The sequence below is a fragment of the Silurus meridionalis genome, chromosome 19 (assembly GCF_014805685.1).
Source record: "Silurus meridionalis isolate SWU-2019-XX chromosome 19, ASM1480568v1, whole genome shotgun sequence".
Classification (NCBI taxonomy): domain Eukaryota; kingdom Metazoa; phylum Chordata; class Actinopteri; order Siluriformes; family Siluridae; genus Silurus; species Silurus meridionalis.
The window spans coordinates 897,427-916,728 of record NC_060902.1 but is presented as its reverse complement, the minus strand read 5'-3'; the positions used below and the strand labels follow the sequence as shown (position 1 = coordinate 916,728).

The 19,302-nt window shown below is 34.5% G+C and overlaps 3 protein-coding genes and 1 long non-coding RNA gene across 4 annotated transcripts in view; all 4 read right to left on the bottom strand.

Moving 5' to 3' along the window:
- LOC124402091 overlaps window positions 1-13,771 on the bottom strand; it is a 29,779-nt gene extending 16,008 nt beyond the window's left edge. The window contains exon 1 of the long non-coding RNA XR_006928654.1: window positions 12,007-13,771. This is a non-coding gene — a long non-coding RNA (uncharacterized LOC124402091). The remainder of the gene's footprint in view (window positions 1-12,006) is intronic.
- Window positions 172-3,063, bottom strand: LOC124402090 (homeobox protein Hox-C5-like). Its single transcript, XM_046874757.1, has 2 exons — window positions 2,228-3,063; window positions 172-1,311 (listed from the first exon to the last, which is right to left on the bottom strand). Exons 1-2 carry the CDS (start codon window positions 2,463-2,465, stop codon window positions 1,115-1,117), a joined length of 435 nt encoding a protein of 144 aa, XP_046730713.1. The 5' UTR covers window positions 2,466-3,063; the 3' UTR covers window positions 172-1,114.
- On the bottom strand, window positions 3,833-9,262 carry LOC124402087 (homeobox protein Hox-C6-like). Its single transcript, XM_046874754.1, has 2 exons — window positions 6,015-9,262; window positions 3,833-5,448 (listed from the first exon to the last, which is right to left on the bottom strand). The coding sequence occupies exons 1-2, from the start codon at window positions 6,400-6,402 to the stop codon at window positions 5,171-5,173; spliced, it is 666 nt and encodes a 221-aa protein (XP_046730710.1). The 5' UTR covers window positions 6,403-9,262; the 3' UTR covers window positions 3,833-5,170.
- Window positions 13,772-16,561: 2,790 nt separating the features above from the next.
- LOC124402088 (homeobox protein Hox-C9a-like) lies at window positions 16,562-18,903 on the bottom strand. The gene is made up of 2 exons (XM_046874755.1): window positions 18,263-18,903; window positions 16,562-17,018 (listed from the first exon to the last, which is right to left on the bottom strand). Exons 1-2 carry the CDS (start codon window positions 18,675-18,677, stop codon window positions 16,780-16,782), a joined length of 654 nt encoding a protein of 217 aa, XP_046730711.1. The 5' UTR covers window positions 18,678-18,903; the 3' UTR covers window positions 16,562-16,779.
- Window positions 18,904-19,302: the final 399 nt, after the last annotated feature.

Sequence of the window (19,302 nt, the reverse complement as noted above, 5' to 3'; positions counted from 1 at the left end):
TTGTTGAAATTCTTTTAGCAGACACCCTGGAAATAAACCTGGCACTTTGCGGATGTTATTTGGACAAGTGACACGAACGGAAATTACTCAGTGTCTCTTTAGCAGCTGAGCATCGAATTACACACACACACACACACACACACACACACACACACACACACACACACAAAGTGGCATTTTGAAATATTTTATTTAGTACAGGATTGGCATGTATGTTGTTGAATGCATTATTTGCACAACTCTATTTCCTCATATTTCCAGTAAACACCATCTGCTCTATTAGTGACGTACAAAAAACACTGTAAATCTTAAAGAATAAAGAAGATGGATAAAGTAAGCAGAGATTTTTAAGCAAATTTAAATGGATGTAATGTGCACTGACCTCGGTGACATGGTGACTCACAGACATGTCTCATAGTAGAAGTTATGAAGCGTTATAATTTCATAAATTAGACAAAAATACATCTTTGTACGTATATATTAATATATATCTCAGTATTAGGCTTATATCTAAGTGCTCCAGCACAAGTGACTCATTCTTGCTGTAAAAATGACACTAATGCGTTATTATCATCAGTAGGCTTCTGTTTGTTATCGTCCAGATTGTGGACATCATCACGCTCTCCAGACCATCTCAGCTTTATTTATTTATTAGTTTGATGGAGGATTCATCACAAGGTGGCCATGTTGGTCAGCGTAACATTACCACAAGGCTTGTAACGTAAACGTTTCCTATTATGAACTAATTGGAAGGAGAGGTGCACGTGCACTTTAGGTTCATCTCCAAAGTTCAGTAAAAGTTAAACATGGCGATCTGCGTGTTCATAACGCAAAACTCGAGAGTAAATAAAATGCATACACACTTAGAAGAATTGTGTACTGGCCTGTGCATTTGCTTGTCTCTGAAGTGGCACCTATATATTGTTTTATATGGTTTTTATAAACATAAATCCCAATTCGATCTCCTAGATATCCATGTTTCTACATAAAAAGCATCTGCACCATCCCTGCAACATGAAGGTGTACAGGTGGGATTTTCTTCTCTGAGCGTTTATCATTATAAAGATAAAATGTATGTTCTGAATCTGTTTTAGGTTGAAATTGAAGTATAATTTTATGTCTTTGTGTCTTTCTTCCATTTCATTCTGCGGTTCTGAAACCAGATTTTGATCTGCCTCTCATTCAGACACAGAGTGTGTGCGATCTCGATTCTCCTTCGTCTGGATAAATAACGGTTGTAGTGAAATTCTTTCTCCAGCTCCAGTGTTTGGTATCGGGTATAACTCGTCCTCGCTCGTTTCCCATCCGATTCTGAAGTTTAAACACAATAAACACACAGAAGTCTAATTTTAATATTGGGGAATGTCAAATGGGCCACATGCAAGATTTAGACGTGTTGCACCACTGCACTGGTGCTGCTTTATTTTTTTATTCTAAGTCTAGAATATATTTAGTGTAATAGTTGGTTGAATTCACACACAAACCTAAATAGTTAAATTCAGATTGTAATTTATTTATTTGAACAAGGCGATGAATTTACACAAGCAGCTTTTAGCACATTAATCAGCTCAATGAACACAACACTGTATTCTGGTTACTCAGGATAGATCACTGTCGATATTTTACTGAAAAGCTTTTTATCAAGAGAAATAAAAACAACGTTGTATGGAAACTAAAAAAAACAAAACAAATACTGAAAGTTTTGGACACGTGTGTTAAAAACATATTAGCCCCTCTAGCTGTAATAACACCATGATATTTTATATTCATCTCGTTAAATGAGTCGCTTACAGACAAACACTGTATTATTCATCACTGCACACATTCCAAACAAAGCTCTAAACACACTGAAACACAATCCTTTATTCGTAACTCGAAGCTTTTTTTCTAACACATTAGAGTGAAATTAATCTATTTTTATTTATTTATTCTATTTATTAAATTGATTCCGAGTCCTAACTCGGTTTGGAGGTTTGTTGTTTCCCTTATCCAATTAGACCACCATAAATTTGGTCGCGGATGGTCTCTTGGTCGCGAGCGGACAGTTTTACGAGCAATTGAAGCCTTTTGTCATAAAAATTTACGACCGTCGGTTTTATTATTTCCGAATGAGGTCTATAAAACTCGGGGAAAAATAACAATGAAAGAACCAGGGGGAGGAAACCGAGAGAAAAACGCACGAAGGAGCGAAAGTGAGAACAGGAGAAAACTTTTTTCTTGTTGTTACCGTGGGTCGCGTGCAGTTTGGTCATCCACGGGTAGATTTGCGGTCGAGTGCACGAGAGCTGTGCAGCTTTCACTTTCTTTTCCGGGCCGACTTTTGCTTTCTGTTCGACCTCGAACGCGTCGTCGTGACTCCCGGTGTCGGCGTGTGCGCTTTGCCGATCATACGGCGGTTCCGAGGCGCGGTCATAGTCGTCGTGGTGTTGGTGGTGTTCGTGGTCAGCAGGTGGACCGGAGCTCATCTCCCGCACGCGGCTACGGCGGCGGTGGCTGTAACGGGGCAGGGGGCGCGCGTTGCTCGCTTGCTCGATCGCTCGCGTGGACTTCGTGGGCGCGGTTCTGGGGTTTTGCGAAAGCGGACGCCGCGTGACCCGATTTCTTCAATCGGAAACGTAAGATGTCATCTCGCAAAGCTTTTGGGCTGGTTTTTTTTTCTTGGTGTAAATGTGTATGATTTGTGTCTCGCATGAATTCTATAGGATTTAATCTAGAATTTATAGCAGAAAGTTTTTTTTTCACAGTCTTCATTTTCTATTGGCCAAATATAGAACGCTTCAAGTGGATCACGTGCTCGTTTCCTCCAGTCATACATTTAGTTAGATCGTGTCAGGGCTTTAGAAATGGAGCTGTAAAAACACAAGTTGCGCAACAGTGACATGGCAAACAAGAGCCAATAGCGTCACCTGGTGATTAAGACTGTATAGGACAAGAGATTTCATTCGGTAAATTCATTTCCTTGTAACGTGGAAACTTTTCTTTTGATTTTCTTGTAGACCAACCGCACAGAAATAAAGAACTCAGACAGACGTCATGAAGTCTTTCAACATTTAAACAGCGATGCTTAGCTGTTTAGATTTAGATATCAAAACATTAAACATTAATAATAATAATAATAATAATAATAATAATAATAATAATAATAATAATAATATTTTTTCGGAATGTTTTTTATTTAACATGTATTTAATAATAATCCGCACAGGGTATGGACTGCCATTGTTGTAAATTATTATTTTTATCCGGAACACGTGCCCTCAATATTTTCGTTCTGTTTCTCACTTAGTTTTGGAGATTTTTGCATTTTGAAGTAATTCCACTGCAGGAACAAATATAACTTTAGTAATAGTTTACAATTTCAGTTGTATGGTTTATTCACTACCAGGCTAATGTGTGATTATTGATATATTGCTTTTAATGCAATTTTATAAGTTTGGGTTTTTAAATATATTGAATTATTAAACACTAAACTAAAATTAGGTATCTTTAAACCCGAGCTTTAAATTTTACTTTCTCAACCTGTAAAGAATGTTACGATCTGAGAAATGTGGTTCTGACCTGCTTTCCGTGCATTTTGATAAGTTTCTGTTACAGTTTAACAAATAACACCGAAAATGTAGAAATGTATATATTCATCATGTAGTTTGCCATAATACTAGATTTTAGTAGATGGAAATATAAAGAATCTCCAAATTTGCCCCCTTCCCCTTTTTATTATTCTTATTAAGTGACTCCGTTTTGAATTCGACTCATTACTTTAAGTTATGCTTTTAAATATTTACATTTTAGTTTTCTATTTATTAAATCATAAAATCATTGAGTTTATTTTTGATTTTTTATTTATTTTAATGCAGCAGCGTTTTTATTCTTGTCTACATCCTAATCAGGATTATGGATCTATTTGAATGGCGAGATCATTGCATCCTTATCCTTATTTGCTTTCATTAAAGTTTTTTTTTATTATTTCCCCTTTTCTGAAAGCTTTAGGGCTTAAAGAAAATAATACTAATTCCACTAAACATTAGTTTGTGACTGGTGCACTGAGTATTCCCTGCGATATGAGTGAAAGGAACAGAGAGTTAGTTGCCTTTTCTTATAGTTTTCAAGGTTTCTTTTTTTTACTTATTTCTTTGCAATTTAAAAGTCTCTGCTGGTCCACATTTTAAAGATCCCTTCCAGTTTGTATTAAAACGCAAATCTCAGCACTGATTACTTTTAAACATGCATATTTGCATATTTTGTACTCCGCGCGATTAGTTTGTCTAGTAAACATCTAAAGTCGTGAGATTTTGTTTTCAAAATGCACTTCATGAAGGTAAAGCCCGAGTAATTAGGATGATACTTGCTTAAAATACTATTTGTATATAATATAAATGTTTTATTTATTTATTGTAAATATTGACTTTAATCTTATTTGTAGACGCGTTTGGCTGCGGGTCATGTTAACATGTCAACAGAAAGTATGGACTCTGAAATGAAACATAATATATGGAAAATGTACATAATCAAGACGACCTTAAGGTTTGACTTTCTAAAAATCATTTCAGGAATTGTAGTGACTGATGTGTCTTTCATGAGTTTCTGAATCTGATCATGCTTGTGCGATCGTAAATAACATACAACAAGTGACACAAGTTGAAGGATACATGTTGATGTTTATTTATAAATGATACCTGTTCAGCAGGTAGTTTTATATAACCGAATATTTGCTTGGTTGCATGAACGAGACACAAAAATTATAGTCCATTTTTTGTCTTGTGGCGCTCAACAACAACTAAGGCAATGTTATTTCATATAAACACGTTTTCCATATATGCAAATGTATACATAATCGTTAAATATAACAATTTTTCAGCTTTTCATCAGATTTTAACCAGTAACAAAAGTCGACGGTAATGTCAACAGGTAGTTTTCTAATAACCCATTTTTCTACATGATGGATAATAAAGCAGAGATATACGTGGAAAAAGCCACACTTGTAGCGCATAACATTTTGTGAGGCAAAATTCAACAGGTAGTTGAATAGTTGTTTAAGGTAGTTGAATTGATGGGTAGTTTTTAACCATAATGTTCTATATTTATATATGCATGATATATCACACATAATATTGGCACATGTTTTAGGTAGTTTCATGTATGTACAACGTGCCTGATGCAAAAACAACAAAATCTACTCCTTAGTGTCATTAGTGGATTCTTCTGTATCCTCTTTCCGTGTTTCCTGTTCGCTCAGAGTGGAGCTCAGATTGTTCTCTTTCTTCCATTTCATCCTGCGGTTCTGAAACCAGATTTTAATTTGTCGCTCGGTCAGACACAGCGTGTTTGCGATCTCGATTCTTCTTCTCCGAGTTAAATATCGGTTGTAGTGAAACTCTTTCTCCAGCTCCAGTGTTTGGTATCGAGAATAAATCTGACGACCTCTGCGCCTGTCAGAGCCATAACCAACACCTGAGGAAAAGAAATGTGGTAAAAGTCAGGGAGAAAGAAGGATGTAGACATTTCTGTTCAGGTTTGTTAAAAAGTCCTTGCATTAAGAACAACTTGTTAGTGGTACAATGAAGACCAGCATTTCTGAGTTTCACTCAAATCTATTGATTCTGTAACTGTAACAACGCTGTAATTTTTTTCTTGGTTCTAATATTCAATTAACTTTCAATTTACGAACGACGAGAGCATTATTCAGACATTTGACTGTTTGTTTTGAGCAAAATCATTATCAAATTTATTTCTCTAATTAGCAGCTTGTCCACAAACAGAGCCACACAAGTCCACTCTTTTAGAGTTTTGTTTTGAATCTTATTGTTGCTTATTCTTTTGACCAAATGGGATTTCTCTTATTGACTGGTTGGACATTTACTGCCTGAGCGAAAGCTCTGTCCAAACCTTTATGGGGTAATAAAACAATAAAAACGCAGATTTGTAGTTGCGGTAGTAAAAAAAAAGCGTTATGGTCAGAGAAGCTCAAGTTGCGTGTCTTTAAATAATACACGAATAAATAAATCTCGTGAACTCACCACTGTGCGAGTTCATTCTTTGCATCCAGGGATAAATCTGTATGCTGCTGCTTTTTGGATCCTGGCACGCGCTTCTGCATTGCTCTAAAGACGGCGAGGTGGTGAAGTCCTGCGCGAAGCTTTGTCTGCAACCGGAAATCGCGTCTTTGTCCGAGTAAAACGCATTCGATCCGTAGTCGTAGGGTGCACGGCTCGCGCCGAACATCACGTCTTCCTGCGGCGGGTAGAAGGGCGCGCGGTACATCCGGTTCGCCGCGCCATAGGACGAGGGGAAATGGCGGACCACGGGGTCGTAGGCGCTCGAGTTGGACAGGGCCACGTTGGGCAAAACCTCGTGAGCTCCGGTTAAGTGGCACGAGAGGGACGAGTTTGTGAAATAGGAATTCATACCGTCCACTCTCTCACTCACTCACTCTCTCACTCCAAACCTCTCTTCTTCTCTTTCCCTCCCTCTCCTACTTTCTATGATCTCTCTCTCGTTCTCTCTCTTTCCCTATTTTACTCCCTCCCTCCGTCTTACCCTTCCTTCATTCACGCTTTCTTTCTTTCTATCCTATTCTATCCTAGATTTCTTTGTTTAATTATTTTATTCTGTAATTCCAGTGCTGTATGATGTCTAATTTATTTCGGGACACCAATAAAAGACTGCACGCGCGCAGCTCAACGTGTGTTTTCAAAGCATCCTTTCTAAGATAGACAGAGATGACTGGGTCAGCTGACCACATTTCATCCAATGAATGACTTGATTATGGAGTGAGAGAGAGAGAGAGAGAGAGAGAGAGAAAGAAAAGAGAAGCCAAGATTTTCTACCTTAACATTAGATTACACAGTTTTTGAAAATAGATTTTTTTTATTCAGCCTCTCTCTCTCTCTCTCTCTCTCTCTCTTTTACACACACACACACACACACACACACACACACACATAAGGGTTTTTTCTCTTGGCCTGATCGTATACATTTCCACAATATTTCTTAATCTCCTCCTCCGTTACAAAAAATGACATCAAACTCTTTCAGTTCTCAATAAAATGTTGATTCTCTTTAATGTAGCGTCATTATTTTGACTAATCATCTTGTTCATCTTTCATTTATCACACCGATAACATCATTTAATAATGTACAGCAATATTAATGTACACAAATGTTGAGCCTCATCTGTTACTGCAAAAACGAGAAACGGGCGGACAATAGTTAATAAAGTCATAAATACTGTGATCAGTTCATAACGCAGTGGACGCGCGAGAGCGAGAAGTTTTTTACGCATGAAAAATGTAACAATACATTGGTTAAATAAAATAATACAACTATGACAATGTATTTTATAATAAAGTAATAAAAAATTCATGAAATTGTTTTTATTTTCATACAGAAATGTGTACGTGCAAGTGCATAAAACATTATTATTATTATTATTATTATTATTAACTTTACAATTATACTATCAATGTAATTGTTTTTGTATTTTTTTTTATTGAGGTTTACCTTGCTTTAATCCGAGCATTTTAATAAAGTGCGATTCTATCTATCTATCTATCTATCTATCTATCTATCTATCTATCTATCTATCTATCTATCTATCTATCTATCTATCTATCTCGCTCTTAGTATAATGTAATTATATAATGTGTTTAATCTTTATTGATTCCGTGTCTCTAGAGTGGTATTTAATCAGCTCGTGCGGCTGAACTAAATGAATCGGGGTTGATCTCATGGTGAACAAAAGAGCGAAAGTCTCCAGTCTCTAACACACTTTCGTGTTCGTATTGTACTGTATAATTGGTAAAAGTACCGCGCATACTTGGTGTGTTTTGTGCATACTTTCGTGTGTGTTGACTCCTTTTGTGCAGAAGGGAAATTTATAGAGAGGCAGAAGGAGGTTTATGGCAGTTTTACTGCTTAACGCCTGAGCTGAAAGTCATAAAACCAGACAAATGTCAACTTTCAACAAAAGCGTCTTTACAAGCAGCGCAAAGACTCAGCCGTGCTCATGGAAAGGATAATAATCACATTCATTATAAACATTTTTAATTCTGTACAATTTCTAATGTATATAAAAGGCAGCGCAATTTGTTTTTAGTTCTATTTGAGAAATGAAAAATGATCAGAGTTTGAATAAATCCCGCTCATGTTGTGCGGTCAGTGCTTCTTGCACAAATTGATTGATTTGAAACGCTGTACGCCACAAATTAGTGAATTAAAGTACACTAACTTGAGCAATCAATACATTTCTCTTCTTAATGCAGTCTTGAAAGATTTTCATTTCCAACTAAAAACGACAGTTTGAGGGGAAAAAGACAAATAACCTAACTGGGGATTAAAAAACAGCTTAAACCAGCACATCTGTTCCACAGCACAGACAGGAGAAAACACACTGACTGCAAAACAACCAGCAAGAACAATTCAAGCAACAATGTGCTGTTTATCAATAAGCATGATCATGGTAACCCTAGACTAGACCAGCACTAACTCTAAACTAGGGTTTGGAACTGAATGCATTGCAAGGCAAATCTTTTTTCTGCATAAATGTTTGCTTGCATGTCTGTCCGTTTTGTAAACAATGAATATAAATATACTAAAGCAAAAGTGGCGCAGATTCACACTGCAGAATTTATTTATGTAACAACACTCCACTTTGTCAACTAGAAACGTGAAATGTCCCTCTGATCTGTAACTTTGGAGACCTTTAGAAGTTCATTTCCATAATTGAAGCCATATGAACCACAGCGAGCAAATCCGAGTATCTAAAGGCAAGTTTCAAAACCAAGATAAATTACTTTTATTGAACTTACTACCAGCTCGAGCATGTATCTATTAGATGTTGGATTTAAACATTGAAAAATATTATTTATCATAATAAAACACAAATCCAAGTTTTTAAATGTAGTGTAAAATGTACATAAAGAAACCTGGTTAACTTGCGAGTTAATTGTAAGAGAAACCCGAAGTATCATTTTACAGCGACACTTCATTCATATGACAAACGAAGACATTTAAAAGAAAAAGAAAAGAAAAAGACTGTGAGCAGATCACATTTACCATTTATACAATTATTACCATTTATACAATTATTACCATTTATACAATTATTACCATTTATACATTTATTACCATTTATACATCTATTAAAACTAAGAAATTGGCGCCGTGCATAATTAGCAAAATTAACAAACGCGAAAATTTCTACTAAAATACGAGATATTAGCAGTGCATAAAATAAATGATGCAGAATTTTTATATATATATATATATATATATATATATATATATATATATATATATATATATATATATATATTTTATATTTTTATATATAAGTAAACACTTTAGAGAGAGGGAGAAAGAGAGAGAGAGTGAGAGAGAAAGAGAGAGTGAGAGAGAAAGAGAGAGTGAGAGTGAGAGAGAGAAAGAGAGAGAGAGTGAGAGAGAAAGAGAGTGAGAGTGATAGAGAGAGAGAGAAAGAGAGAGTGAGAGTGATAGAAAGAGAGAGAGAGAGAGAGAGAGAGAGAGAGAGAGAAAGAGATTGAGAGAGAAATAACCGCACAGCTGCTCAGTTAAGTGTTTTACTGCTTCGCTTTTTGTTCAAACCCGTAAATCTCTGTTTCTCTTTTAACAGAATTTCTGAAGTACAGGTTTTCCAGAATACATTTTAAATTAAGTATAATAATAATAATAATAATAATAATAATAATAATAATAATAATAATAATAATAATCATGCTTGTAAAATATTAAAGATGTTGCTATTTGGATTAATAAATGGAAAAGGAATGATCTTTGAAGGTACATGTAAATAAAGATGTCTATTATTTCGCGAGACGCTACACGAGGCGGCTGAATATCTAACATGAAGGCAGACTGATAGAAAGCGGCCTGATTTTCGGCTTGTTGAAGTGCTTTATGACACCCTGCACTGGAACCAATAACACAAACAGCACAACTGAGCAAAGGTTATTTTAACATAGAACCGAATATGCACTGATCGGAAAGTCACTTATAAACAGATTGAGGTAAATAATTTGGCAATGTTCCTGAATAATTTCTGACACAGGATACACACTTTTATAAGATTATTTGATTGTTATTAATTATGTTGTCTGATTAAATACATTAAAACCTTAAATGTTTTAATTTATATCGTGGTATAACTGGCGGAACTGTAACTGTGTGTGTGTGTGTGTGTGTGTGTGTGTGTGTGTGTGTGTGTGCGTGTCTGCTTTACATTTAGCCTGAACGCCATTATGAAGTGTGGGTGATGTTGGAAAGAACAACAGAAGGAGACTTCCGACCTTTTGGGGCCGTAGACTGAAATGTGTGCAACACAAATTCCGCCTTCTCACAGAGAGCACACACTGCTGACCACACATCCGGGCTATTATTACTTTGTTTTCTATGGATTTTTAAAACTGGTTGATCATTGACCACGAACAAAAGCTCTACAGTGTAAGATCTACATAACCGGAAGTCTGCTTCATTTTTAAAGGGCCTACTAAAGATGCCATGACAAAATACCTTTTCAATTATTATAATCATATTAACACATTTTAGCCATTTTAACTTCAATATTACATTTGTTAATGTTATATATATTCAATATTTTTTTAATATATATATACACCTTAATGCATACCTAAAATTTCACATATAAAATATAAAATGTCACTTTTTTTGTAAAGTTTAAAGTTCTTAGCTGCCTTTCAGTGTATATATTTATTTGTTAAAAAATAAGTGTATTATTATTATTTTTCCAGGCAATAGTGATCTCTCTGTATACCTTTTAGTGTCATGTAAAAATCTCTAAAGCTGCCAATATGATTAGTTTACTCTACATTTATTTAGATGTAACCAGTTCTAGTTAAACTTGATTTATTAGAATCTAGTTTATTCTATTAAGTCTACATAGCAAATTCTGCACGTTATAACATTTAAAATGTAAATAAACTGTGCATCAAGGATCGGCGTCAGAGCAACGATATACTACAAAACACTAGATGGCAGCATTATTTTCTTTTACTAACATGGGCGATGCTTCCAGTGTCTGGGGTCTGTTGACAAAATACACCGATATTCGATTAACTCCAACCAGGTCAAATTTATGAATTAAAAACAATGAATGAAATAAAATTAGTTTTTAAATGTTGTCGGTGAATCATCGGAATATTAAAGTGATCATTTTCTCAACTATAAACATCATTCTTTTGACACTATCGGAGACCGGAGAAGAGCATTTCTTTAAGATTCGTGAGTTGTTCAGTGTCTGTAGATTATTATTTTACGTGTAAAATGGTTCTAAAATGAGAAACATCTTAATGAATCTCACACAAAGACGCTTTTCTGATTCCTCTAGAGAGCAAACATCAACTCAAGCCTTGTGTTTGTGGTCAGTGTTGAAGATTTATCTGTTTATATTTTTATATATTTAAAAATAAAGATCTGACACCAAAAGATGTGGCAACAAAAATATGTGATCCCAGTTTGTCCAGTATTTTTGTTTGTTTTTATGTGGTACAGGAAATAGCTTCAAGAAGTAAAGCGAATCGCTTCAAATGTCATATGTCGAATTTCATAATGCATAGTTCCTTGTGAAAACAACAACAACAACAACAACAACAACAACAACAACAACAACAACAACAACACAATTATTCAGTACACTTGTTATTATTTCATCACGCTTGTGTCGATCGTGTTTTACTACTGTGTATATATAATATATATTAAATATATAGTATTATAAAAAGCTGCATTATCAAAACCAAACACATGGAAAAGCTCTGGGTGCACGTTTAGTATTTGATATTTAATTACGTAAATTCCGCATAAATGTAAAGCTTCTTTCTTTTTTCTTTTTACTTTATTTACATTATTTACATATACAATTGCTTGTTAAAATAAAATAAATTAATATATAGATGACAAACATACACACTGTGTGAGTCCGTATTGAAAAGCGTTGCATTCAGTAAAGCATAAAAAATCCGAATGGTGACTCACCAACACTCACGAGCTCAACATCGATCCAAATGAAGTCATTTTATCCAGATATTCCGTCTTTCATCGACTCTGATTTAATAAGAGCCAGTGCTGGAAATTCTGTGTACCACAAACCTTGATCAGTAAACGAGGCTAGCTCTTCAGGCTAAATCTGAGGATGAAATGAGGGAAAACCTAAACTAGCCCAATTTATAATTGTTCCCCTTGATTGATTAAAATTAAGCTCCAATAACCACTGCATGCTCCTCTTTTAGAGATTGAGAGTGAATCTGAGTCACCAAACCAAACGCCAACAGCATAAAGTTCATGTTCACGGAGAGTAGGTCACGTGACAAGCCCTACCCAATCCCTTGCTTAGTTCAGTCGTAAAGTTTTTATTACTTTAGCTGTAAATTTACCACCAAACATCCAGGAATGTGTTTCTCCCCCTTCCAACCCTGAGCTGTTCCCTGAGCTCGCAGCTCATATACGCAGATCTCTACATGTTCAGCGCTTCACTCAGCTCATTACCTTCTCAACTCTTCTCCACACTTAACTCTCAAATCCTCAGCTCAGTACACACACTGCACATCCAGCTCTGTTTACCATGAAAAGCTCGTACAAGAACTAATATATTGCTAATATAGGAGTAGTATTTGGATGATCCGTTTCTAAAAAACAGAAATAAATGTCAGAATATATCAGAAATGACCTCAGTTACATTACTGAATAAAAAAGGAATCTAATTTATCTAGCTGATAAGTTGATTGAAATATTCGGTACTGATGAAGATTTTTCTAATAAAGCTCTAAATTCTCGATTTTTATAAGATTTTATTTATTATTAAACCCTCTGTGTTTTTAACTTTTTTTTTACTTAATTGAATGTTTGGAAAAAAAAATTTTGTCGTGTTTAATTTTTTTTTATTTTACTAATTTTTAAGACCAGGTTCAATTTCTATTTTTGAAGACGGATGAGTTCCCCTAAGTATACAATGAAATGTAACAATTCGGGGCATGTCTATAGTCAAACTCTGAGTTATATAATATATTAATTTAAAACCAAAGAAACAGAACTATTACCTTAATGGGACAAATGGGACAACGAAAAGGTAATTAATAAATAATCACTTATTACATAATAAAAAATACAATAATAGTTATTATATATATTTCAATTCCTGATATTATGGGTTTTTTTTCAGTAACCTGTATAAATAATATAATAATTTTAGACATTCTCTGTAGTAGCGTTATGAGAATAGTCAGATGATGATAATCTCAGCGCTTATTAGCTTGTTGAAATGTAGGGACTCAAACTGGAGCTAAAAAAGATATCGTTTTTTCCCTTTATAGACGTTAATTAGTTTATTGTCCACCAATAAAGTTTACAGGCTTTTACAACCTTTTCAGGGCGTTTCATTCACTGGCATAAAAGTTCAAAGATCTGAAGAATGGAAAAACATCTCAAACAAATGCCACTTCAGCGTGGAAGGAAAACTTCCTGAAGTTCACTAGTGAAGTAAAACCCATTTGTGCAGGTAAAAGAAGTTTTATTTTTTTATTGTTTTTACTTATATTATGATTCCTATTTCGTTTGAAAGGTGGAATGGACCATTGTCATATTTAACTGGTGAAAATGACAAATTGTGCAAAGGCCGATTTCTTAGTTTGTAAATCAGTAAATATAAATTATATTTAATGTAGTAATTACACTTTAAACTACACTTTAGATATGTATGCATATGTTTTATATTTAATGTTTTAAATCTATCTATCTATCTATCTATCTATCTATCTATCTATCTATCTATCTATCTATCTATCTATCTATCTATCTGTCTATCTATCTATCTATCTATCTATCTATCTATCTATCTATCTATCTATCTATCTATCTATCTATCTATCTGTCCATCTATCTATCTATCTATCTATCTATCTATCTATCTATCTATCTATCTATCTATCTATCTATCTATCTATCTATCTATCTATCTATCTATCTAATAGTAAAAGCATTGTAGAATTAACTGATTATTTATTGCAATAAATATTAAAAACAGCCATGTATTGTTAGTTAATATTCCACATCACTTATTCTGTTATTCTAACAGGAGAAATGTATCTAGTTTGTGTGACTTATTATTATTTTCTTTCCTTGCAAATGATCATGCTGCGACTGTCAAATCTTTATAATAGATGCTTGTGTTTGTACCAAGAACAATAGAAGAACATAATCATGTGCTGATATGTAACTAAATAGTTGAATATTCGTCACAGGGGTCTGTGCATGTGTGTGTTCTCCATATCGATAATCTTGCGATATCTTTCTTACACGTCCTGGTGTCAGTGTGACTGATCTTCCCGAGCTCGTGCTGGCGAGACGGAAGAAGAACGAGTGGATGAGATTTGTGGAGTCGTGGACAGCTCATACACAAACCTAAGAAGAATGAAACGTTCTCACGGACTATTCTTGTAATAAGCCCGCAGTTAATAGCAAAATATTTCATGTGTTCATATGTTTTTTTTTTGTTGAATATTTCGCGATGTTCTTCTCTTTACAGATTTATACATTTTCTTCAGCGTTCATCAACAACAGAGCAACATAGTGATCTTTACATTCTCATTTCATTACTGACAAACAGAAATACGTTTTTATTGCAAGCAATAATCTTGATTTCCTGTTGTGTTCATTCATTTACGTTGTTCTGATGCACTGTTCTGACCCAGACTCTTTTTTAACACGAATATATATTACAATATCTATTTTAGGATATATTTAAAATTCCTAAATGTAAAAAACTCTCGTCTAATAAAAAAGACAAACCACAGAACATGGAGCCTGAGAACCTTCCCAATGCTCAAAACTCTTATGACAGGTAAAGGTTAAGGGAATAAATAAAAAAAAACCTCTAGAACGTCATTACTTTGTAGGGTTTTTTTTGTTTTGTTTTTTAAGAAATTTGCGAAATACATACGGATAAAGATAACTTACATTTTAAAGACTTTAAATTATTGTGAGGTCTAAAAGGATAGACAGAATATAATAAAATACAGAATACATGTAGTTTTCATGTTTTTGTTTTACCTAAATAAAATAGTTGTGCACTTTATAAAAACCGAAACCATTTCTATATTTTCGTGTTTCAAAATATTGGATCTTCAGCTCGCTTCATATTCACTACTCGACCTTTGTGGCATCGAATTGTTAAAACATGGATAAACAGCGACATCTATTGGTCATTCTATTTACTGCTTGCGCAGTCTCAGTAGCCTCCTATTTATCTTATTATATAGACGTGTGTTTATTTTAATACTTTATTTGATATAAACAACATTTTAAAATCAGTGTTACACCGAACAAAAGTATGTCGCGTGCCTGGTATTAACACGTACACACAGTCACACACTGTAAATGTATTGATTACATTGATTATTCTTTAATTCCTACTTTTATTTTTTTATTGTTCAAATAATTACAACGAATTATTCATCAATAATGTTTTCATATTTGTTGATTTCTCTTGATGTTTTGCTTTAGTAGAATATATTTATTACTCTCTCTCTCTCTCTCTCTCTATCTATCTATCTATCTACACACACACACACACACACACACACACACACACACACACACACACACACACACACACACGCAGTTTGCTTATTTTCTAGCGGCTCGTCCCAGTATAAGTAATTTTTAAGGTTTCTTACGTGCCTCACGTTTTCAGATGAACTTATTTATACATTTTTAAAGCACTGAACATTAATTAAGCGATATTCGTCAGTAACTTACAAAAACAGATCCGTAACGACTCGAAATTTCAAGAAAGTTACCATTAACTGCACTGAGAGAAATTGTATTTTAAGCTATTTTAATATATACAACAAAAAGATTGATAAATAATTAAACCTTGAGCGTGTATATGTTGTAGAATCGCACTCACCCTGGGAAAAGGCACAGATTTAGACATTTGGACCCCCTTCTTCAGGAGTGTGATAAAGGAAAACAGTATGGACGAGATTTTCGTGGACTAAAAACAAGTGCAATAACCCCATTGTAACCATCCTCCGTGTCGCCTCCAATAAAAACAATAAAGTAATTTAGGCCAGACGTCTAGCCAGTTCCGTTTTGTTTTGTTTGACCCCCCGAGACAAACAGCGCTTCCGAATCAGGGTCGTAAAGTTGCATTGCTCCGAACGGAAGGTTCTGACAAGATACAGCTTTAACATCTCTTTACATCCTGCCATTACTGACCAAAATAAAAATATTTCTTCTTGCTTTTTTTCTCCGGGCAAAGGGCACACGTCGACGGAAAGAATGCAGAGATAGATAGATAGATAGATAGATAGATAGATAGATAGATAGATAGATAGATAGATAGATAGATAGATAGATAGATAGATAGATAGATAGATAGATGGATGGATAGATGGATAGATGGATAGATAGATAGATGTTGATGCTGTTTTCAGTGTAAAAAAAGCTGCAGAGTTTCGACACTTTACTCCACTTGTTTTCGTCCTCAGCGGAAGAACAGATTTAATACAACATTGCAAAGATATAAGAATGATTTAACTTTAACACAGATGGTTCTTTAATAACACATTGTATCTGTACAATTAAAAAGAAAAACAAAATGGGGAAGTAAAATGTTAAATTTTTCGCATTATAAAGTTAATAGAATGTTATAATTTTTGGAAGCATAATATTTATTACAATAAAGGGTTATTTAATATGATATTATTCGGTTTAATTAAAGTCTTGGTTAAAAAATGTTTTCATTAGTCACTAGTTGCATTGAAACATGTCTGTGTTCATTTTCTTCATTTTCATTCGCCGATTTTGAAACCAAATTTTGACTTGTCGCTCCGTGAGAACGAGGTCGCGTGCCATCTCATAGCGACGGTCCCGGGTCAGGTACATGCTGAACAAGAATTCCTTTTCCAGCTCTAAAATCTGATATTTAGTGTAAGGACAACGCTTCTTTCTTGTCGACTTTGCACTTATCCAACTGACCACGGGGTTATCTGGAGAAATAATTCATAACAAATAAATCATTATTATCCTGCTGTTTTTAAACTCACTCCCTTTCTGCCTTTGTCTGATGTCCATGAGTTAAGATCAATTTTAAATGTATTCTTTAATTATTTACACAATCAAAAATAGGCTGATTATTTAAAAAACTACTTTTACTCTAAATCCTTTCATTAGCAAGTCAATTTGTGTTTAAACCGCAATAGACGACAAAAAAATGTATAATTTATATATATATATATATCTCATAAAAACAAGAATGTTCTTAATAGGCTTTTAAATCCGCCTGTTAAGACTTTTAATTGTTATGAAAGAACAATAAAAATATAAATTGTACTGATACGGTGTGTGTGTGTGTGTGTGTGTGTGTGTGTGTGTGGAGATGATTTTGATTGAATTTTCTTTAACATTTCGCAAGAAGTGTCTGATGTATTTTTTCTACTCTCCTCCACTATGGATTTTATAACCTCCTCATAGCTCGTGTTTATTAAAGTTAAATCCTGTGTGGAAACACTTTAATATATAAATATGAACTGCACATAGCTGACAACTCAATCCCCATGTATCGCCTTTCAAAGTGTCAGATTAACCTCAGTGCATTAGAATCTTCTGCATGATGTCTATCTATCTATCTATCTATCTATCTATCTATCTATCTATCTATCTATCTATCTATCTATCTATCTATCTATCTATCTATCTATCTATCCTTTCCTTACTAAACTAATATATATCTGATTTGATTGTAAAGTTACACAGTTATGGACACATTAATGTTTCATATTTAGTTTACTACATAGTATTTATATTTTATACACTTTGTAAACTGGATTGAATGTTGAGTGCATTCTAAATGATTTCGACCAAAATAATTGCATCCAAAAATGTATCTAATTTATTTCATTTATTCGAGCCAAGTTTTAATTCATCCTGTCTTAAAGTTTGTAAATATTTTTATTATCAAACTCACCCTGCATTATTATTATTTTATTCAGTGTTGCAACATCTAACCAGTAAAAACAGTTTTAATTCGATCTAATAATGTCATTTCTACATATAACTTTCTAACACCTAAGTGAACATGGCCCATATGTCTCATATATAATTAGCCTTAAAACGCATCAAATGTGTGTGTGTGTGTGTGTGTGTGTGTGTGTGTGTGTGTGTGTGTGTGTGTTTTGCAGTAAATAAATCCACTTTCAGTATTTGCAAATTAATTGTAAAGTGGGAAACTTACTGGGATCTACTCCAGGTTTGTCTGCTTTAGTCTTCCCGGGGTTGAGTGGAGAAGAGTTGATCTGCTGAGTCTTTGTGGGGGTCGATGGTTTATAGAAATAACCCGAATTTTCTGAGAAGTCATCAGATTTAAACTCATTTCTGCTGCTCACTGCAGATTCAATCCACGGTTGTAAAAACCTCAAGTCTGCTCCAGTGCCCAGATATTTAGTAAAAAAGACGGGGTTTTGTAAACATAAAGGATCCCACAGCGACGTGAAGACGGCATTTTTGGATTCCAAACTGCACGAAGAAATGGGTGAAGAGTCTGCTGATAAAAATGGCGATGTACACATGTCTGTGAATTGCGCGCTGGTCTTGAACACACTTTGAGGTTCTTTGTTTATCAGTGAATTTACAAAATAGTTCGCTGCCATGACGACGTTCTCAGCCTCCTAAGCATGGATTTGGATTAATATGTAGTGCAATGTATGTTTGTGTTTAGTGGTACAGTCAATACAGGTAAATATTCCTCTCTCGTCTTCTTTACAGCCATTGGTTGACATTGAACACGTGAGGAGAAAAAGAATCCACACTGTGGAACTATTTGGACAGTCGGTTTGTTCGGTCTTATTTTTTACACGCACTATAGTGACTCATTATGGCAACAATAATCAAACAGTTTTATCAAACCGGATTTATTTAATATGACGAAAGTTACTAATACGAACTGTAATCGAAATCCCCCGAACCACCCCCCACCGCCCTAGTCAGGGTTCTAGCAAAAGCCACCAGGGTTCGTCATTTTCCTCAACCACTATTTTATGTTGTCGCTTTGATATTATTTTAGTCACATTTTTGCAACATGGTTCATTAAAACTAAAATGCTAAGCAAAGTATTACTTTACAACAGTGCACTGTATCCGGGCATGGAGTCGTTGATTAAACAAGTCATAGCCAGAGCAGGATGTAGTAAAATCATAAAACACAAAATAAATAAAATGCGCAGCATGAACTTGAAACGCATGAAACGCGCGACTTACAGTTAAAGCAACAAAATCC